This window comes from Diospyros lotus, chromosome 4, assembly GCF_014633365.1.
Source record: "Diospyros lotus cultivar Yz01 chromosome 4, ASM1463336v1, whole genome shotgun sequence".
In the NCBI taxonomy this organism is placed as follows: domain Eukaryota; kingdom Viridiplantae; phylum Streptophyta; class Magnoliopsida; order Ericales; family Ebenaceae; genus Diospyros; species Diospyros lotus.
Genome location: NC_068341.1, coordinates 4304524 through 4327319, shown reverse-complemented (window position 1 = coordinate 4327319; position 22796 = coordinate 4304524). Strand labels below are relative to the sequence as shown.

Here is a 22796-nt window from a genome sequence, read left to right as displayed (position 1 = left end):
ATTTCTGTCTGCGTTTTGTGAACCCGTCTAGAGGCAGCTGCAGCATGAATGTCAAAACTCAAAAGTATATTCCATTGCTGAGCGCACTCTATACATTCCCACCACTGAGAATCTTTTGCTCAGTTGGAACCGATTGGTACTGATCCGGTGATAAAAGATCATAATTAACTTATGTTTTCATCAAAATATTCAGACTTTTTTAAAGCCGAGAGGATACCCTGATTAATACCAATTTAGAACTGTGATGAGTTAAAACTTGAGCATGGGTTAATTATATGAACTTTTTGAGAGAGAGAGAGAGAGAGAGAGAGAGAGAAGCTGAGTAACGATAAAAACTACCGGTGTAAGCATTAATGGAAAGAGAGGGAATTAATTAAAAAACAAAGGGGGACAAAAAGGGTAAATGACAAATGGGGGAAAAGGGCAAAAAAGGGCTACAAATTGGAGGCTTTAGGAAGTAGCCACCCAAAAGGGCACCCTATATATCCGTTTGCCGTCAGGCCGTCCGTCCTTGCACCTGCTTGGTCTTTGAAACTTTTCTTTAATTCCCATTTCAACCCCGACTTCCAAACTATTCCCTTCCATGTCCTCCCACTTTCCATTTACATCCCTTCCTTCACCTTCTTCTTCTTCTTCTTCTTCTTCGTGGAATTCGAATTCGAACAACTCATCTGTTTCTGCAATAGCATCTTCTTCTTCTTCTTCTTCTTCTTCTTCTTCTTCGTGACTAGCTTCATTATTTTCGGTTTCAGCTTCTTCATCTTCTTCACTAGAACTGCAATCTTTCCAAAAGCTTAGCCTGAGGCGGCCATGGATTCTTTCAGCTTGAAGATGAGTGTGCGCCGGCGGGACCTCAACGGCTTCGATGACCAGTCTGCCGTCGACCCGGTGAGGCCTGACTTGCAGGGAGCTTGAGCCGCCGACCATCGTGGTCAATGGCGGCGGGAAACTGCGAGAATTCTTTATTTCTTTCCTGCTGGACTCCATCTCCTGCCGTGCCTTCGCTGGACTAATTTCTCCGACCGGTGAAGAGATCGAAAAAATGCTGCTTTCACAGATATCGCTTCCAGTTTCAGAGCCCAAGTTTTCGGTACAAAGCTCCAGGCTTTTGTGGCTGAGCTGGGATAGAGATCTCTTGGCCATAGGATGAACATAGCACGACGAGGTTTCTGGATAATGGGACTTCTCTTCGCCGAAGGATTCAAAGAAGGATGGCTTTGGGGAAGCCAGTTTGAGCTTCAGGGTTCTTGTTTCCATGAGCTGCTGCTGCTGCTGCTGGATCTCAAGACAAGATTTAAAAACTACTTTAGACATGGTAATATTGTTAGAATAAGAAACAATAAATCAAAGCTTCTGATGATGCTATAATTAGCAGAGCAGAAGCAGAGGGGGGAAACTAGAAGAGGGAATTTGTGGGTTTGGATCGAAATGAACAGTTTTGTGGGTTTGAGATTGAGAGGGAGGAGACGGATATGGGTTTGAAGAGATTTAGCATGGCGGATAACTGAGGACGAGGCCTGAATTTGTAGTCCTCGAAAGTGAGGAGAGAGAAAGAGTGGGGGGGTGTTGTATGGAGCTAGCTAGCTTTTTGCACCACCACTTAAATTATACACATACTGGCTAATTAGCCACACGCTGCAAAAGAGAATAAAAGAAGTATATTATATATATATATATACGCACACACACACGTAGAAGTTAGGAAAAAAAATCTATGAAAATTTATAAGATTAATAACATGACAGTAACTTTGTATAACAAAATGCCCTATTTTCACAATTTTTTCCTAATTAAGATTCTAAAAAAAAGAAAAAAAATAAGAATAAGAAATAAAACTATTTGAACACAAAATGATAGAAAAAGTTGATTAAAGAGTGTACCCTCAAAAACTAAGACTGAAACGCCCACAAAAAATAGAGATTTTTTTTTTTCTTAATCTTTATTAATAAGCGATATGAGTCTATATATATATATATATATAATTTTAAAGTCAACAATTTTATCATTATTTAAAATTTATTTAAAAAAAAAAAAAAAAAAAAACTAAACTCCAGCCCGACATCATCACCCCTTGAAAATAAGCTTTCATTGGAACTTTTTACCATATCTTATATCCGAGAATATATACGACCATTATTGCGGTGGCAAAAGGAGACAAAACAAAGGGAGATCGAATATTATTTGCATTGGAAGGTAACAAAAGGGGAAGAGAAACCAAATATTTGGTGAAAGTGATTGCCATTCTATTCTCATTTTTCCTGACTTGTTTCTGATCGACAGCCTGCCTAATTTTCTTTCTTTCTTTCTTTCTTTCTTTCTTGTGTGATTCATATGGCATGCTTGCTTGTGCAGTGAGTCAAAACCCCTGTTTGTGTTGATGATAGGAATAGGATTCAAAAGTAAGGCCGGCCGGCCCCTCGCAGCAGCCCACTTACTTTGAAATTTGTGGGCAAATGCATATAATGTATTGTATGTTGTTTTTTAATTGTTAATTTGACTAACTTAAGTATTTAAGGGTGTCCGTGTCTTATATATAATATATATATTTTTTATTTGTCTAATATACCCTTTACAATGCATTTTTTAACTGATTTTGTTGATTGAAAGAAAAGCACATGTCAAATCATCCATTAATTAATTAATTCCACTCTTCGCCATGCCAATATTATTATTATTATAAATAAATACTTATTAATGTCAATTAAATGGAGGAGCTAGCTAGCTAGGTAGCAACACAGGGGAACTGCATGCCTTGCACGAAATTGAAGCAATGTCCACTGACAAAGAAGAAACATAATTATGGAGTAATTCTTTGGACAAAAGCATAAGCATTATTCCTTGCCCCTCCATCATTCAAGCAATTAATGTGTCGAATGTAGTCTCACTTGATAATAATAACGGTATAACTTGTAATTATTATCTTCTAAACTACTTAAAATGAATAAAATAAGATTATTTTATAATAAAATTTAAATACTTTTTAAATTAATATGTGAAATGATTAAAAAATATTTTAAATTAAATCCAAAAAATACTTTTATGAAGAGAAGAGATAAATATATTTAAAAAGTATCAAATAAGAAGTTTCGTGATTTTTTTTTCAAGTGCCGTTAAATAAATTTAATAAATATATTAAAAATAAAAATTTAAAATTCTTTTTATATATATATTTTTTTTACCTATACCTTAATTAACAAAAATTCTTAGAATAATATCTATCGCGTGGCCTCCCATTAGCCCAAAGGTAGTTTAATTAGCCACAAATCACCCCAACTGTACGGGAAAACATTCACAGATTTCGAAGGAAAAGGCTTTGCCACCATTGCTTTGGAAAGGAAGGACGTGAAATCATTCCACTAAGACGCCCCTTTAGTTTGTCGGTTGCATGTTAATTAAACATCTAAATCAAAGTTGTTGTGGAGACACTATAACAATAGTAATGTGTCCATTTATTAAATATAGTATTATTGGGTTTGTTCGATGCTTACATATAAAAGAGAGTCCCCTGATTTTGTTCTCATGGAGCAAATTTTATGTTTTATGATACAAGGCAACGCAACAATTTCATTATTAAGAAATGCATCACATTTTGTATATAATTTTTCTTTTATTTATATGTATTAGTAACCTTTGTGTAATTTTAATTTTTGTATACAAATGCTTACGTGTCATCTCATTTTTTACATTACTGTCTGTAGGTTACTAACTTTTTCCCTAAATGTTACGAATGTCTCTTACCACCAAATTTGAATGAGATGGAGAACAAACTCATGTGCAAGAAATATAAAAAAGCCAACCTTAATTAAATGTTTAAAAAGTAAACCAACAACACTCATTGCCTTAAAGTTGCCATCTTTGACACTTCATTGGCACATGAGGAGCTGTACCGGTGATTTCCGAGAACGGCAATGGTGACTGCGTTACACTCTCAAAGAAGGGGCCGAATGGGAAAAGCATGTGGAGCCACTGCTCATCACAGCATATTCTCGTACTATTGCCAAATAAGGTTTATTAATCTTTATGTATTCTTAGTTCTTAGGTACATTCGGGAACAGTTGAGAAAGCTAGCTAGCTACCTACTGATCTCAAGTATCAAAATCATCGATTTGAAGGATCCAGAGATGAATGAAAAGCAGCTGGCTTGGTCTAAGCATCTAGCTTTCCCATGATATCATCTTTAATATTAGTCAATTATATATATATATATATATTTTTTTTTTACTATAATTAGACTAGATAAGGGTGTGAAAATATGATTTGAATGATTTCTATTTTTATTCAACTTGAGGAACTCAAATAAAATACAATCGTATAATATGATCTATAATTAATATATTGCCCGATGCGAGCCCGAGCCCAAGTCCCACTTCTACCTTTTATGTCGCCCTACTCTACTTGCACCCTACTCCTCGCATCGCTCCACCTTATATAATCCTCCCTTGAGGCTCAACATGGGTAACAGATCAGTCGTCTAATATGACATGAATTTTAGATATAAAATTAAATTATTTATCTTTTATAAAATGATATTTTACGCAAAGAAAATATGTATATTTCTTATGGTGTTCTAGACTTGAAATTGATTTTTTTTTTTTTTTTTTTGTAGGGGCCAATATACCACTAACTCTACCTTTTATGATTATTCTTGTGTGAAAAATTAAATCTAAAGTTTATACGTACATACAAAATAATATAATTTCTATACATAAATCCATGTATACATTAATAGTAAGTACAAATCCATATGATGACGGTAGATTCAATTCAAAGACTCCACACCTCAAATTTCCCAGGTTGTTGTGAAAGCAATGACATCATCATTATATAATGTATATATCAACATAGACCAGATGGATCATCCTGTCTGAATGATCCTGATCCTTGAGAGCTTCAAGACTAATTAGCGCCAATTAAGTCTTCTGATTGATAATCAAGCAACAAAATCCATGGCCATTGGACAAGGGAAAGCCCATGCAATCCATCAACTACTTAATTAGCGGTCATGGTCAGAGAGAAGATTTTTTTATAGGGCTGCGCTCTCTCTCTCACTCTCTCTATGTATGTATATATGCCTATGGTAAAGATTAAATAATTAATTTCTTATGCTGGCTCTGACCTGAATATCAACTTATAGGTCATGAGGTAGAAGATGTTCATGCACCATGACCAAAAACAGTCAAGTCTCACTACAAGAAAAAACGACAAATTAACCAGGCTAACACAATACATATATGTATATATATTATCAAATTAACTGTAAAAAGACATCACGAGCACTGCATAAAAAGGCAAGAATAAGAAAGAATAGAAAGTTCAAGGGTTGCACTGTTGCAGACTTGCAGCAGTCCACTTAACTTATAAAGAGACGAGGCAAGATTTCGAAGTTGCAAAACTCAACTGATCGATTTGTGGTCCCAAACTTAAAAAGAGTACAACTCAACGTCGGCAATAGCAATATATTAAATATATTTGTGCTATATATTGTTAGTTATATAAATTTTATTTTTTAATAATTATTTTTATTTATAACTTTATTCATAAACTTAACGAAAGAAATAATAATAAGCTTAACCCTTGGTGTCTCTAAACGAGCATACTTTTGAATCCTTTTCGTTCACGTACCAAGGCCAAAAGCTTCTTTTGTTAGCAGCACTGGGATTAACATGTCAGCCCCACTTAATTAGCATTAAGTTGTGTCATAACCTGGCTATGCCTTGAACTTTGGCATTGTTTAATTAAGTTCAATATGAAGAATGTATTAATTAATAGAGAGGCGTCGTCTCTTCTTCATCATCATCATCATCATCATTATTATTAATATGAGAAAACCAATAGAGACTCTCAAATATCTTATATGAGAAAAATATTTTTCAACACGTAATTCAACCTTTTCATGGTTTAATATTTTGTTTCAAGACTTAATAATTAGTCACATCATTGTGGATAAGTATTTTGTCTTGTATTTAACGATACCCTGAGTTTGGTAAAGAAATTTATATGGATCACTCACTGAAAACAAATTAATTAAAACCTATAATGACTCTCACGTGTACAGATTTATTAATATTATTATATTATTACTTTAATGTAAAAATACATACTTTGTGTAAAATAATTCTGCTGGAGATATATACTGTATTTTGGGATGAGAATCCAGCGCTGGGTTAGCATCAGAACCCATCGTTAATTTTAATTTTGAGTTAATCAGCTAGCATTAGGACCCATGTGCTTTTTGTTGGAGGGTTGCTTTTTAATTATGCAAAGACAAACGGTAGAGTTTTTTAACTAATTAAGTTAAGGATATTCTATAACCCAGTTTTCAAATTCTTGATTTGATTAGGAAGACTTATTAAAAGGGACAAGAGCATCCAATTCATGGCTTACCCAAGCACCTTTCTGGCCATGTTAGTGGCAACTTTCCTTTCCTTTCCTTTCCATTCTCATACCCATCAATTAATTATTTTCTCACTTTCCAAGCGCAAAAGGCAGAAGAAGAAGAAGCAAGCAGTCTACGTCATGCATTTTGGGCTTATTTTAATTTTAATGGAACACGACATTATTACATAAAAATATTATTAGAATAACAGTGGGTGTGACATATGTTTTACTTTCCATTTGGAACAGGGTTTTTTTTATTAGGATCTTTTAACTGTTTTTCAGCTTTACAGACACGCCCTAGGTACTTGAATCAAGTCTTACAACTGGATGGCATGATGGTAAATATGTCATTTTCTTCCTTTCTTTCTTTGGCAATTGTTTCCCTTTTTGAAAAATTCTATATTATCTAAACATTAATTGGGAACAAAAAATAACTTGCACCCAAATAATCAATTTATTTTTAAATTTTTTGCCTTCAAAAAATAATTATAGAGCACATGTCTCTTTTTTTTTTCCAGCTAAATTGTTCTATAAATATTTGAGCTTTGGGTTTGGTCCGGCCCGACCCAGTATCCAATAGCAGATCTGTCGGCCTAGTGGGCCTGGCCTTGTCTTCTTCTCCTGGAACTATTAACACTCAAATTTCCCAGGTGTATAAACAATTATATTTTATTTGCTTTTTTAGCTATTACCCACATTTTATTATAGGTAGTCAACTCTTACAGTCTTATCATTATTAGGTGACATAAGATTTGTCTTTTCCGTAGTTATTTTTATCTGATAGAAAGTATGTTCTTAAAAGATTTAAATGAAAAAATGAGCCATGATATATAAATAAATATTTTATAGTACTTTATAATTAATTTCAGTTAATTATAAAAAAAATCTCAAGTTTTCAGTTTTAAGCTGTATTTTAATTTTTTTAACAGTAATAATATAGCATCCTACTTTATTTGGTTTCAGTTATGAAATATCATTATTTTTTATTTATTTTTGTTATTTAAAAATAATATCATGACATATTAGAAACAGAAAGAACAAGACGTGGCATATTAGAGGAGAGAGAGAATGAGAGGTGAGGGGTACCTTTGATTAGACAGAGAACGAGATCGATGGGGTCGAGCCACCGCTAAGAGTTCCTTGCTTATGAGTTTTTTCTCTCTTTGAAATACAAGGCCAATCACCTTATTTACAAGTAGTAGGAGTACCAGATCATCATGGAGCGAATGCTTAGAATGTTGCGGCGAGCAAAAAATCAAGATCAATCACTCTCCAAAAAAAGTCTTCGTTCCTGCCATTCACAAGATAATCAACACTTAACTGTTGATCAGGTTTGTTCCATCTGTTTATAAAATATATTCCTTTTTCTTTACACTTTATTTATGTATTAAATAAATGACTTAATTCTATTTTGCTAGTCTAGGGTTTATTGCGGAAAGTATTGAACTTGATTTTGGAGGATTTTATTATTATTTTTTAACTAGGAATTTTTGGAGAATTTGATATTTGATGAGTTTATTGCATAATTTGGTACTTTTTCCTTGAATAAAGATATCATTTATTTTTCAACACTTTGTTTTAATTGTGAAATGTTCCTTAAGGATTTGATGTTTGATGGATTTATTTCACAAGTTTGAATTTTTAATTTGCATTCAATAATTTCTTATGCTTTGACTCTAATTTAGGGCTTTCTTCTATCTGCGTATTCTATTATAGATTTGTAATTTTTAGATAAATTTAATAAGTTTCGTATTTACATATTCTTTAAACTCCAACATTGGCAATGGGCTCTTGCAAGACACTGTCTATTTTAAGATGACAACAAGATTCTTCTATTTGTGATAAATTAAATATTAACTCGTATGTTTTAAAGATTATCTCATACTTCTCTTTTTTTCCCTTCAAACAACTCCATTTTCGATGCCGAGAGTTTAAGCGATTTTGTGGAGGAATGATGACTTAGTGCAAGTGACTTTTCTTTCTAATTTCTCCTTCTTTTTTTAAAACATGTCTCATATCCTTCTCTCTTTTAAATCATTTTTAATAACAAAAATAAATAACAAGTAATGATAATTCATAATTGAAACCAAATAACACTAGTTTCTCTTCCCCTTATTCAATATTGCCTTCAGCAAGGAACCAAAATAAAAGCAAAAATGTTAATTCCAAAAATTTTAAAAAAAACTAAAAATTTGGTCAACAAAGCTTTTTCTTTTTGGTAATTGACTCTTATAATTTCATGCAACCCAACTCAAGTGATTTGGGCCAAGGCTCTTCAGCCCAGTAGAATTTATTGGTCCAAACCTTGCCATGTCACACTACCTATTTGTCTATTAACACAACATAACACAAAGAATAAGGCTCTAATGAAAATAGTTCTCGGAATGCAAATCAAATAATTAGACTATGATTAATTAAAATTCATATTAGTAGATCGTGTGTTCGATTTCTTGTCTTGCGTAATGAGATAAAGTCTCTATTTATGATTGACCTTCTATGTCGAAATTAAAAACACGACTGACGAGAGCCCGCTCCCAAGGCTCTAGCGAAAATATAAAATATTGATCGTTCATTGCAGAAATTAGAAAAAAAAGGGGCAAGAATTGAAAAAGTGATAATATAGAAATAGAAAAAATGGGAATGGACTGAGATGGAGCTCATAGCAATAGTACATTGGAATGGACTAAATTAGTTGAGGGGGCAAATCAAAGGCAATGAAATAACAAAATAGATGCGACCATTTCAAAGCCTGCGACAGCGAGTGACCTTCTCGCAATCGGGTCTCTCTCTCTCTCAAATCTCTATCATCAATCAATCACCAGACGCGGAGGTGTCCGATGGCGAAGGCGACGATAGAGAGCATTGTCATCGCCCTTATGCTGATCGTGATCCTCCTCCTCCTCCTCCTCCTCATCGCCTTCAAGCCATGGCGCTTCTTCCGCTCCCCTTCCCCCTCTCGCCTCCGCCTCATTACGCCTCAGGTCCAAACCCTACGTCCTCCCCACCCTTTTTCTCAGTCTCTCTCTCTCTCTCTCTCTCTCTATATATATATATATATATATATCTGTTTCTGTTTCTTGTTGATTGAAGTGCATTCCGAGTCAATGTCGAATTGGTATTGCCGGATGCGAACCTTTTCCCTTTGTTCCGGTTTTCGCGCCCATCTATAATTTCTTTAGGGTTTGATGATTTGAGGGTACAGTGGTCGGTATTCTGCGTGCTGATTCCGGTCTCGTTGATTATTGAATGATCCATTTGGATGCGTATTGGAGGACGGGAATTGGATGTTGATGTATGCCTATTTGTTTGGTTTTGAACATTTTCTGGATCTTTTGAATTAGCTTTGGATTGGTGACATTTTAGGTCGAATTACTTTGTGTTAGGGGTGATGCGCTTGTCAGCTCATTTCTCCAATAAATTGAAATTATCGTAACGAAATGGCGTACGTTACATGCGTGGAAGAAGGTCCAGCGTTTTGCCTCTGATGCCCGTGAAATCCACTTCAAACTTTGTGTTGATTTCCTGTTTTTGTTTCTCTGTGGGTTCCATGTTAATGTGCTCGTCTTTTGTTGCTTGAATCAGTTGGGAAATCCTGCAGCGAACCAAATTTTTTAAGGCTTCAGATTATTCCTTAAAGAAGAGTTCTTTTGTTATTCTTTCAGTGAATAGCCATCACAAATCACTGATAGATTGACTATCCTTTCTGACATTTTGATATATCTTTCTGAATTGGTATATTTCGAATTTAACGTGCCAGGGTCTTTAACAGAACCAAGGATTAACCTTTTGATTTCGAATATTTTACGTCTGTCCATATGACAGTAAGGAATGACCGACCACAAGTTCAATTTTGGAATCAAGCAATCAACATCAAAGCGCACAAAATGGAATTGAATATAATTAGAATATGAAGAATGCTATCCAGAACATAAATGGCTTGAAAGACTACTTGTTGCTGTATGCAAAAGATGTCTAACTATGAGATAAATGAGTTGTTTCTTCTTACAAAAGATGATTCAATGGGCTTGAAAAATGGTATTTTATTTTAGTTTAGCAAATTTAAGTTGTAGGACTTCTGCTCATTTCGCCTTTTTTTTTTTTGACTTAGGACCCATGATGTCTGTTTCTAGTCGATGTGACACAAGTGTCAACTAGGATCATTTGTACTTGTTAATAAATGAGGGTAACTTGAGAATTCACTCATTTGGTTATTAAGCGCCCCCCACCCCTCCAAAACACAAAAAAAAAAAACACACACACACACAAACACACATTTTCTTTCTAGTTGAGGAGAGTTTCATAAGTATCTTCCTATAAGACTAGTTTAGAGTAATTAGTCATAACATGATAACATGGAATGGACAATTATTGTGAAATTTTTTCTGATGAATGAAATATAAATTAGATTATTATCTCCTATGCTTCTTTCTTCTTTAGATTATTCATAACATGATAACTAGTTGTTTCATTTCATCAACTCTAGCGTCTCTTGGTCTCCTTCTCACATGACCAAACCATCTTAGTCTAGTCTCTCTCTTCTTCTCCTCAATTGGCACTACTCCTACCTTATTATAAATAACCTCATTTCTAATTTTATCTTTTCTTGTATGGCCGCACATCCATCTTAGTATCCTCATCTCCGCTACGCTTATCTTTTGCCCATGCTAGTATTTGACTGCCCAACATTTTGAGCCATACAATAAGACTGGTTTTATAGTTGTCCTATAGAATTTCCTTTCAGTTTGAATGTGATTTTACCATCACATAACACTTCCGATGCATTTCTCCATTTTAGCCAACCTGTCTTAATTCTATGCGTGACATTCTCATGAATTTCTCCATCTTTTTTAATCACTGATCTCAAATATCAAAAATGGTATTTTCTTTGTAAGATTTGGTCTTTCAATTTTATTATAACATCCTCCACTCTTGCATTCTTACTAAATTTACATTCCATATATTCTGTTTTCCTTCTACTTTAGTTAAATCCCTTAGATTCTAAATTGTTTCTCCACAACTCAAGCTTAGTGTTCACTCCCTCTTTTGTTTCATCCACCAACACTATGTCATCTGCAAATAGTATACACCATAGCATCTCTATCTGAATGTGTTTAGTGAGTTTATCCATTGCTAAAGCAAATAAGTATGGACTTAGTGCAGAACCTTGATGCAGTCCCATTGTAATTTTAAACGGTTCAATATCCCCTCCGCATGCTTTGACCCTTGTCTCTGCACTGTGATATATGTCCTTAAAAGCTTGTATATAGGCTATTTAGACTCCTTTCTTCTCTAAAACCCTCCATAATACTTCTCTAGGGACCTTATCATAGGTCTTTTCTAGATCTATAAGCACCATATGCAGGTCCTTACGATGATCCCGATACCTTTCTATTAGGCGTCTCAATAGGTATATAGCTTCCATTGTTGATCTATCAGGTATGAAACCAAACTGATTTTTCGAAACATCTGTTTCTTTTCTGCGCCTCTGCTCTATTACTCTTTCTAGAGTTTCATGGTATGGCTCATTAACTTAATTCCTCTGTAATTTTCACAGTTTTGAGCATCTCCTTTGTTCTTATATATATGAACCAAAGTACTCTTCCTCCACTCATTTGGCATCTTTTTTGACTTAAGGATCGCGTTAAATAATTTCGTTAGCCAAGAGATGCCTTCTTCTTCCATGCATTTCCATGCTTCTATTGGTATATTGTCCGATTCCCACCGCCTTATGATTTTTTTATCTTTTTTAATACTTGCCTTATTTTATTTAGACTTATGCGTCGATAAAATGTAGAGCTCACGTTCCCTTTGGAGTTACTAAGATGTCCCAACCTAACTCTTGTGTCCCCACCATCACTGAATAATTTTGTGAAATACACCTTCCATCTCTCCTTAATTGCTCCCTCATTCACTAATATATTTTGGTTTTCATCTTTTATGCATTTCACTTGGTTTAGATCCCTTGTTTTTCTTTCTCTTGCTTTAGCTAATTTATATATATCCCTTTCTCCATTTTTTATATCAAGTCATTTATATAGATTCTCATATGCTTTTGACCTTGCTTCTCTAATAGCTCTTTTTGCTGCATTTTTCGCTTCTTTATAATTTTTTAGATTTTCTTCATTATTTCACTGATATACAGCCTTATAGCAAATTTTCTTATTTCTAATTTTCAATTGTATCTTTTCATTCCACCACCAAGACTCCTTAAGGTTTGGGGTTCTACCATTTGTCTCTCCAAAGACTACCTTTGCCGTGCTTCTCAGGACAGTAGCTATTTCTCTCCACATTTGATTTGCATGTCCTTCTCCATTCCATTCCCTTCTACCCCTTAATTTTTCTTTGAAGATTAGTTGTTTCTCCCTTTTTAAATTCCACCACCTAATTTTTGGATTTTGTTTTATGTGATTCTTTCTCTTCCAATTTCTTACTTGGACGTCAAGTATCAAAAGTCTATGTTAAGTAGTCAAACACTCCCCTGATATCACTTTACAATCTTTACAACATAACCGATCCTCTTGTCTCATGAGGAAGTAATCTATTTGGGTGCTTGATGCGACATTTTTATATGTGATTAAATGTTCGTCCCTTTTTTGAACCTAGTATTGGTTATGATGAGCCCATATGCCATAACAAAATCTAGAATAGACTTACCCCCATTATTAATTTCCCCGAATCCATACCCTCCATATACCTCTCTATCGCTGTTTCCATCTCTACCCACGTGATCATTTAAGTCGCCTTCTATAATCACTTTTTCTCCTCTTGGTATCATTTGTATGAGTCCCTCTAGGTCCTCCCAGAATTTTGTTTTTATCTCCTCACCTAACCTCGCTTGTGGATGATGTTATGGTAAAATTTGGACGATAAAGCCATACCAAGAAGAGACTAGTTCAAATTTCTTTGATCAATCATCCAAAAAGATGGGAAGATTAACGTGGATGTTACCTAGAATTATGGCAAGATAGTTAAACTGGAAAAAGTGCATTTAGCATTTTATGCATAGTAAAATTCTATTAAATCTAAAAGAAAAATTGTATAATACAGCTATCAAAGCAACTTTGTTGCATGGCACAAAATATTGAGCATCAACATGTGTAAAATATGAGTGTAATGGAGGTGAAGATGTTAAGATGGATGTGCATCCATACAAGAGAAGATAAAATTAGAAATGAAATTATTCTTAATAAGGTAGAAATGACTCCTACAAAGATATGACATTTGAGACATGATTAAAATGGTTTGGTCATGCGAGAAGAAAACCAATAGAGGCTCCTGTGAGGAGAATGCATGAAACGAAAAGCAAATGAGATAGAGGAAAACCAATAAAACCTGGTGGGAGACACTTAAGACATTATATTAGTCATAAGAGTCTTATAGAAGATAAGACTATAGATAGAAATGATTGGTGAGTTAGAATTTCACATAGTGGGGTAAAGACTTGGTATGTTGATTTTTGAGGGTTTGAGTTAGTCCCAGAACTTGTGGCATTCACATTTTTACAGAAAATTGAAGAAACCTATCTTGGTATTAGATTTTGCAACTTCTGTTGTTGGTCTGAGAGTCCATGTTGGCTTGTTGTTCTTGGAATTAGATTTTACATTCCTGGATCTCCCAAAATTTTAAGGGGAGTGACTAGCGAAGCTTCTTGTTCATCTTCATAGATGAGCACTAGTGATCTGGGATGGATGTGCATAAACTTTTTATGTTTGTTGGACCTTCTTCTTTGCCTATAACCATGTAGTACATTAACATCCCTTGCCTTTATATACTAGATAACCAATAGTTAGTGGGCATTGAGATGGGTAAATTCATTCAGTTTTCTCGCTGATTTAGTTAATCAAATTCTAAAAGCATCTTGCAGGACTAAAATTGCAGAAGGCTCCTGCTTTCGGGGTTTGAGCAATTAAAGATGAATGGCAATTGTGATTATCTGGTGTATTTTGAGCAACTAAAACTGGATGGTCATGCTTCCCGATTTCTCTATGTTATGAAAAATAAATCTGTACTGGTGTTGCCTACTTCGGCATTTGCTTTATGGTTTTTACTTGTTAACTGGTGTTTTGTCACTTTATCAGTGTTGTGACCTTGTAAGAACTTTTGTAGGTTCATGACATAGAGAGGCCTCTTGTTTCAGAGGATCTAAATTTTGTTCAAAATCAGAGCGATGATCTCGCTGGAATTGAGAGAACTTCATATCCAACTGAAGGGCATTTCAGCTCATCGCAATCACATGGTTACACAGAACCGCTTCCATCTACAGATCCCCAGTTGACTCATAGTATGGAGTTTTTTCCTGTTACCTTTTTTTTATCCGAGTTTAGTTTTTTCTCTTTAACTCCCACTTATAAATCTTCCTTCTTTAGTTTTCACCTGCTAACTCAGAATGCTATCTTTCACTTCTTCCAGGTGATAACTTTGTTGTAGACGTAATTTCTGACCCTTCAGAAGATGTTCTTATTGGTCAGACACTTAAGCGTCCTTCTGCATCGCAACACACTGCTGAAGAGCAGAAGTATGTGAAAAAGGAAGATTTGAACTATGACTTGAAATTTGATCAAGAAAATAATTTCAGAGAGCTGCCGAGAGGTACCGAAGATGAAGTAAATTTTCCTTTTTTTTACTTACATAAACCTGTCAAAGTTTCTTCATGTTATCGATTGGATGAAGATGTAAAACATGTCATCATGTTTTTCTGTTAGAAGTGCAGGAAATGTAGGAAGTAGCCTCTCCTTGGAGGTTATTTCTGGTCCTTGTCGTGGACTGCGGTGTTCCATTCAGTCAACAAATGCTTCTAGGCTTCCCTTGACTATTGGAAGGGTTCCTCCAAGTGATTTGTTACTGAAGGATACAGAAATTTCAGGGAAGCACGCAATGATAAATTGGAATCTAAATGTAATTTGATTCCCTTCTGATGAACCCTTTGAGTTTTGCATAGCTATCACGGTTCACTAAATTCTTCTAATTTGTCTGTTCATTCCAGAAGTTAAAGTGGGAGGTGGTAGACATGGGGAGCTTGAATGGAACGCTCTTGAATTCACAGGCAATCAATCATCCAGATTCTGGTAGTAGAAATTGGGGCAATCCCATTGAGCTGGCAAGTGGTGATATCATAACTCTTGGGACAAGCACAAAAGTATTTGTAAGTCAATCTCCATTTGCATCAAGCCTTATACAGAACAGTTCAAACATAATAGCACACAAGCAAAACAAAAGAATTTGTCAAGGAATGACCCTCACTGAGAATAACAATCCCCCCCCACCCCCCCCAAAAAAAAAAAAAATCAGATTCTCTTTGTTTGAACTAAGTACACAAAAGAAAAAAACAAATTCATCCAAAAACTATAGCCCTCTGATAAATGTCAAGACTCTGATAAATACATTGAAATTCTTCTAGTTAGGGGCAAATCTGTGCCACATGTTTTACAATCTCTGGAAAAGGGAAAGTTTTTTTTAATGGAGGCATAGCTCTTATACTTTTATGGTGAAAATGCAACTTTTATTTCAAATTCTTGGACTATTTTTTTGATGAAGGTGAACTAAGGTATGACGACAATAATTGTGCCAAATTTGGCCAAGATGCATGACTATCGAACAAAACTTCAATTTCTCATACGGCATCTTGCATATTAGATTGGAGCACTTTATACATGCATTAATGTTGAATGCTTCCTCTATCCCATCATATCTATATTTCTTGTTTATATTTATGCTTCACTGCTTGGAATTTGTGAAGTTTTCTGGATACTCCTTTTGTTACTGTTTCAAAATCTATACTTGTATAAAGGAACCAGACTTCATACTCACATTTATATATATGAGAGGAGGGTGTGAGAGTGGGGCTTTGACATATTTTCACCTACCTTCTAAATAAGTACTGTTCTGAAGTATCTGTTTTCCTTGTTTGATAGTTTTTATTGTATTGTTGGTTATTAACTTATATCTGCTTAATGTGGCATACATTTAAACTATATCATAACCACAATAATTCCTATGTTTAGTTGCTTATGGGAGATTAAGCAGAATGTTGTATGTTTCTCATTGTACCCTGTGAATTAAACCCCACTGAGCTGCTTTGTTTATATTTACTTCCCACCCCAACACCCAAAATATATATATTTACAGGTACAAATCACATCTCAAGCCGATTGCTCTATTCCTTTTGGAGTTGGTCTGGCATCGGATCCCATGGCCTTGCGTCGAGGAGCAAAGAAACTGCCCATGGAAGATGTGTGCTATTACCGGTGGCCTCTTCCTGGGGCTGAGGAGGTTATATATGTGTATATTTGGGTATTATCTCGACAATTTTCTACACTTCTTGAAAGGCTAATCTTGTGCAATTGCTGTATGTGCAGTTTGGACTATTTGGTGTATGCGACGGACATGGAGGAGTAAGTGCTGCTACATCTGCAAGCAAGTTAGTATTTCTTTTTTGATTTTTTGCTGGATAGCTAGTTAGTATTTCACATGCAGAAAAAACACTGCTATTTGGCATGGTTGGCTATATTACCTCTTGATTTTAGTTCTGAATGACATGCATAATAAAATTACAAATGTGATATATCATTGTCACTAATCCCAGGCTATGTATGATTATTCTAAGATTGTTGTGCATATTAACAACTGATCTTGAATGCACAATAGAGTCAAAAGAGTTTGGCCAAGCTGATCAGTGCCATATTGTGTTTCATATGCATGATCCTCTTGAACACCTAAATCTCTACATGCTTCATATTAGTTTTCTGATCTAATTCCAATTTCAGTATCTCCTGCATTTCAGAATTGCTCATCCACAGGGGTTTCTGTTACTATTACCATGACTAATTACTTTTGGAAATTTAATTTCAGGATGTTGCCTGAGATGGTTTCTACTATCTTATCAGATTCTTTCCGAAGAGAGAGGGTTTTATCTCAGCGCAATGCTTCTGATGTACTTAAGGATGCCTTTTTGCAAACAGAAGCATGCATGAACCACTATTATGAGGTTTTTGCCCGGCCATGAGTATACGTGTCCTGTGTCTTTAGCTTTTGATCTTTCGTGTTTAAGTGTATAGCAGTGCATGAATATGCCTCTGAATTGTTCTGCTTGTGTATGAATGTCTGATTTGACAACTCCCCATGCTTTTCTACAGCTTTTAATTATTTTTGCATCTTAGTTTGATGTACTATACTTGCTCCTCAAAACTAAGTGCTCCTGTCATGTTTAAAGGTGACTTTATAAGTATTTCTTTTTGTTTATTCTATGTACAGATTCAAGAGTAATTATTAACAATTTTATTGTTTATTTGGTGCCCAACATAATACCTTGCCTCCACTTTCATTGAATAGCTTGTAAAAATTATATGTTCAATTAAAGCACTATTACTCTAAAACAGCCAAAATCTCCATGAAAGTTATTGTTTCTAGAACTCTATGTCATGAACCTAGGGTTTAATCTAGGATTAGATCGGAAATCGGAAGGATCCGATAGGTTTAGAACTAAGCATTGCCTGGTTTGGGGGAGGAAATGAGAAGAATGAGGGGGAAAATCAGAAGAAGGGGAAAGAAACAGAAGAGAGGGAACAGAAGAACGAGAGGGAGAGGGAGAGACAGGAGAGGGAAAGGAGAATTAAGAGAGAAATAGAAATCAGATTTTCATTCATTCAATAATTCCCTTCCCTTCTCCTACCAACAGCCTTATATAGGCTTCCTCTAACAAAAATAACAACATCCATGTGCTGTAACAGCATTACAAAATATCTCCTAACAACTTGCTAAATCTATTACTATAATGCCCTTCTATGGAATCTTGGGTCATGACACTCTAAAAGAAAATAAAAATTACATGGTATCTAGACTTTTTTGTCCGAACAGAATAAAGGAAGCATTGAAGAAGATGAGGAATGATGAAGTAGATGGATCAATAATATCCCAATAAAAGCATGGAAATGCATGAGGAAAAGAGGGCATCTTATGGTTAACAAATTTACAATGTGATCCTCAAATAAAAAAGAATGTCAGTCAAGTGGTGAAAGACCACATTTATCCTTATTTATAAGAATAAAGGAGATGTTTAAAGTTGTGAAAAACTATAGAGAAATCAAGCTAATGAGCCACTCTATAACTTTGGGAGAGTAATTGACTGAAGGTTAAGAGGAGAAACTAAGATCTTTGGAAACCAAATTGGTTTTATGCCTAGTAGGTCAACCTTGGAAGCTATCTACTTCTAGAGACATCTAACCAAAGGTCCTGAGATAACGACAGATTTGCATATGGTATTTATAGACTTAAAAAAAGCCTATGATATAGGTGTTGGAGAAGGATTTTGGATTGCTTGTATACATGTTATTAAGGATGTGGACCATCATTAAGCAGAAAGGTGTGCTATGACTCTGAAAGAGAGACCAAAGTTTTCCCAATTACAATTAGATTACATCAAGGATCTGCATTGAGCACTTGTCATGGATAAACTCTAAAAGCACATCAAGAAGAAGTGCCTTGGTGTATTTTATTTGCAGATGATATTATTTGATGGATGACAAAAAAAATGTGCAATAAACTTGTATTATGGAGAGACACCTTAGAATCTAAAGGTTTTTAAATTAAATAGGTTGACAACCATGTGGAATGTAACTTAGGTAAAATTAAAAGTGTGGATGATGTTATTGTAAAACTTAGAGATCACGTTATCCCAAAACTTAGAGATCACCATCTTTGTTCTATCACTCAAAATGTTGATCAGTTAAGCACTAAAGTATGCAAAATATGAACATAGTTGAGATAAGAATGTTATGATGGATGTGGGCCAACAAGAAAAGACAATAAGAAGGGAGATCATACATAATAAAGTTGGAGCAACATCTGTTGAAGATATTATTAAAATGTTTGGACATGTGAGACGAAGCCTTAGAAGCACGTGTGAGGTTAATGGATGAAATAGAAGAAATTTGTTGCAAAAGAGGGAAAGAAAGACCAAAGAGAACGTGGTGGGAAACCTTTGAACATAACATATGATATAATGGCCTTGCAGAGGATCATAAGTAGAGATTGGAGATCTAGAATTCATTTAGCCAACCTCTCCTAGTGGGATTAAGGATTGTGACTGTTGTTCTGTTGAACCCTACGCATACTAAGTCATGCCTCAATGTGTGGACAAGCTTGTCCAACAGATGGAAGTATGTCCTCTGTGGCTCCTAGACACGTCCATAAATTAAAGTAATGGTCAAAAGTTAGGGTATGCCATTTGGGATGTTCAGATATGTGTGTGGTGTATGGTGTGTCCAATGCATACCCACGTGCATTATTTGTCAGATACTAGTACGACACCCTAAATGAAATGTCTTTGCCTCCTACTGATGCAATCATAGGATTGGATGGATATTTAATGTACTTTAAAGTGGCATAGATTACTGTTATTTAAATCCACAGCAAGCTGTCAAATATGTCAGAATTAAATTCCTGTTGTTGCTGTAATATTGTTGGGAGTATTATAGTGGTTTCTTCACAACAATGGTAAGGGTTATAGATCCTTGTTTTTGTGATGTAATTTGCTTGGGCTATGGTCTTTTTTTAAAATGTAATCAAAATCTTTCAGGGTTGTACTGCCACAATGCTTCTAGTCTGGACTGATGATCATGAAAATTTCTTTGCACAGTGTGCAAATGTTGGAGATTCGGCTTGTGTTATGAAGTATGTGCTCGTATCATTATTTGTATTTTTTTCACTTGTGATATCCTATCAAAATTTTCCTTGTTAAAAATAATAAAATTGTTAGCATTATGTGTCCTCAGTTCTATCATTAATTTCAAGTGATGGAAATTGCAATTTCTTCATATCCTTGCATCTTGCTTTCCAATATATTGTAGAGGCTAATACAAATTTGGAATTCCTTTTTGATGCTTTATGATGTTGCTCTCGTACTCAATAAGATGTGGATAATATTTGTTTATTTTCACTTTCAAGTGTTATTTCAGAAATAGGAAGTCCAAGATATTGTCTCTGCTAGCCTTTTCATTTTCAAGTGTTACATTTATATTTGCATCCCAGTTTCTGTTGCCTCATTGAAGAAAAATAATATCAGTTCCACCATTGAGTTTCTTACTACTTCAATGCCATGCAGTATGTCTCCATTGCCTTTTATTTTCAAAGTTCCAGAGAGACAATGGCCCCGTTTGTTGCAGCTTAATTAAAGAAATTATAGCTTCTAACTTCTTAAATTATAGTTTTTAAAACTTAAAATAAGTTGTGAACTTGTTTGTTACAACTTCTCAGAAGTTGTTGTTAAACAGTTATGGTGTTTGATACCAGAAACTGTAAAATAACTTATTTTTGTATAATTGTCCATATTACCCTTAATAGTTATAGAATGATAATTTAAAAATTAATTAGTGTATATGTATAAGTTTCAAGTGTTATAAAAAAATTAATTAGTGTATAGAGAGAAAGGGAGATGGCGAGAAAGAGGAGATTTGAAAATGGAGATGGCGGTGGAGAAAAGAGACCCTTGATTGCGTGGACAGAAGAGTAATTCTTTGTTAAAAACAAGGGCAAAATTGTCAAAAAAATGTAACTATTTAATCAGAAGTTGTAGAAGGTGGGGTACCCCAGCTTTGAAAAAGTCAGCTTCTACCCCTTCTAAAAGTTAGTAGAAGCTATAAGCTAGAATTTTAAAAGATAAAACAAACACTACATACCCACTTTTTTGAAGCTAGAAGCTAAAAGTTGCAACTTTTAAGCTGCAACAAACAGGCCCAATGTAGTTCTGCCACAGTAATCTGCAAACTAGAAATAAAGTATGCTCTGCAATATTCTTAGTGTTGAAAATTTATCTATTAGAATAAAGCTCTGTGGATAGTAGGTTTGGACATTTGATTATCAAATATTATCTCCCTATATTCAAATGACTGCAACATATTGATGCTGTCTGCTCCCCATGTGTTTTGGTCTTCCTTGTGACCTTCTACCACCTCCTACGTGAACCTTCCTGTTCAACTTTCTGTGAATTGTTGTGTTGGCCTACTGGAAATTGTGGTCTTAGTAAAGTGGATTGCAGGATTCATCACTGGTCCTTGGAAAAAATAACAATAATAAATTAATAAAAGATATCAGTTAAGGGTCAAATTGATGTTTCGATGCTTGATGTCAGTTAAGTTTTGGTGGTTTTATTTCTTGTTTTGATTTAAATTATCCCACTAATTCCATGCAGTTAATAGCCTTCTCAAATTGAAATTATCCCGTTTCACATAACAGTGCACCCTGTCTTTACATGGGTATAATGATCTTCCTGTTTTAGTATTGATGAAAAGCAGATTAAGATGACAGAAGATCACAGAATAACCAGTTATTCTGAAAGACTCCGCATTCAAGAAATAGGAGAACCTCTGAAAGATGGGGAAACACGATTATGCGGTGTGGAAAATTCTCTTTATTAAATTGATCATTTTGGGTTACTGAATATTAATAATCAGCTGTTTCTGTCTTTTCTTTTTGCTGCTCTCCTGGTACAGGTTTAAACCTTGGTCGAATGCTTGGAGACAAATTTCTGAAGCAGCAGGATGCTCGCTTCAGTTCAGAGCCTTACATAAGTGAAGTTGTGTCCATACATAAAGCAAGCAGGGGTTTTGCTCTTTTAGCAAGGTGATCTTACTCCCTGTTAAGGTGCCTGATCATTGAGCGTTGACTGCCCATATATATATATATATGTGTGTGTGTGTGTGTGTATGTATGTATAGCTCTTGCGTTTCACTGTTGCTTGTGACTGGGTCACATGATTGATCGTCCATTTAGAAATTGCATTTTTGTTAACTAGATATGCCTGCAGCAGGTGGTTTCACTTTTATGGAAGAAATCCTTTCTCATTTAGAAGCAACCTGAGCTGAAAGTTGAATGTGTCTTTGATGTATTGTTTATTTCTTATTAACATGGAAATGTGACACTCGTGATGACATATTACCTGTTGAACAAGCTGTATTGTTTATTTCTTATTAACATGAAAATGTGATACTCGTGATGCAGTGATGGCTTCTGGGATGTTATTAACTTCAGGAGGGCAATCCAACTTGTTCAACAGGTAATATGTCTTCCTGGTATCCTTAAAATTCCTCCGCAGTTTTCTTGCCAAGTTGTCCCAACTAATTTCCAAATACACTGAACTGCACAGGCAAGGGACAATTATGCCGCGGATGCAGAGAAGCCAGCAGAAATGATAGCCAACCGTTTGTTGAGCGAGGCCCGGATGCTGCGTACGAAGGATAATACCTCTATTATTTTCCTAGATTTTGACAGCATAAGCAGAAACTCGTCCTCGTGTAAAGTCAATCCTTAGAATTAGCATCTTTGTATGTAATATATATATATATATGTATGTATGTATCACAATTTTATATTGTTTTATTTGTTCTTTTACCATTGGATTTAGTCTCCTCCCGTTGGTTGTTACA

The 22796-nt window shown here is 34.9% G+C and overlaps 2 protein-coding genes across 3 annotated transcripts; one reads left to right on the top strand and one right to left on the bottom strand.

Annotated features, from left to right (window-relative positions):
- Positions 1-296: 296 nt before the first annotated feature.
- On the bottom strand, positions 297-1581 carry LOC127800102 (protein FANTASTIC FOUR 1). The gene has a single exon (XM_052334534.1). The coding sequence runs from the start codon at positions 1312-1314 to the stop codon at positions 451-453; it is 864 nt and encodes a 287-aa protein (XP_052190494.1). The 5' UTR covers positions 1315-1581; the 3' UTR covers positions 297-450.
- A 7505-nt stretch (positions 1582-9086) lies between these two features.
- Positions 9087-22778, top strand: LOC127799913 (protein phosphatase 2C 70). 2 transcript variants are annotated; one of them, XM_052334197.1, is made up of 13 exons: positions 9087-9359; positions 14485-14659; positions 14788-14967; positions 15089-15273; positions 15362-15520; positions 16504-16647; positions 16734-16795; positions 17227-17362; positions 19952-20046; positions 21650-21765; positions 21864-21993; positions 22372-22426; positions 22517-22778. In XM_052334197.1, the coding sequence occupies exons 1-13, from the start codon at positions 9216-9218 to the stop codon at positions 22679-22681; spliced, it is 1746 nt and encodes a 581-aa protein (XP_052190157.1). In that variant the 5' UTR covers positions 9087-9215; the 3' UTR covers positions 22682-22778. The 2 variants fall into 2 exon arrangements, with proteins under 2 accessions (XP_052190157.1, XP_052190158.1); XM_052334198.1 differs by lacking the exon at positions 9087-9359 and adding an exon at positions 9429-9670.
- Positions 22779-22796: the final 18 nt, after the last annotated feature.

Excerpts from the sequence above, each read along its gene's own strand:
- LOC127799913 (XM_052334197.1), top strand. The coding sequence starts at position 9,216 with ATGGCGAAGGCGACGATAGAGAGCATTGTCATCGCCCTTATGCTGATC. Across the intron at positions 16,648-16,733 it reads CTCTTCCTGGGGCTGAGGAG|TTTGGACTATTTGGTGTATG; the intron begins GTTATATATGTG and ends CTGTATGTGCAG. Across the intron at positions 22,427-22,516 it reads CAATCCAACTTGTTCAACAG|GCAAGGGACAATTATGCCGC; the intron begins GTAATATGTCTT and ends TGAACTGCACAG.
- LOC127800102 (XM_052334534.1), bottom strand. The coding sequence starts at position 1,314 with ATGTCTAAAGTAGTTTTTAAATCTTGTCTTGAGATCCAGCAGCAGCAG.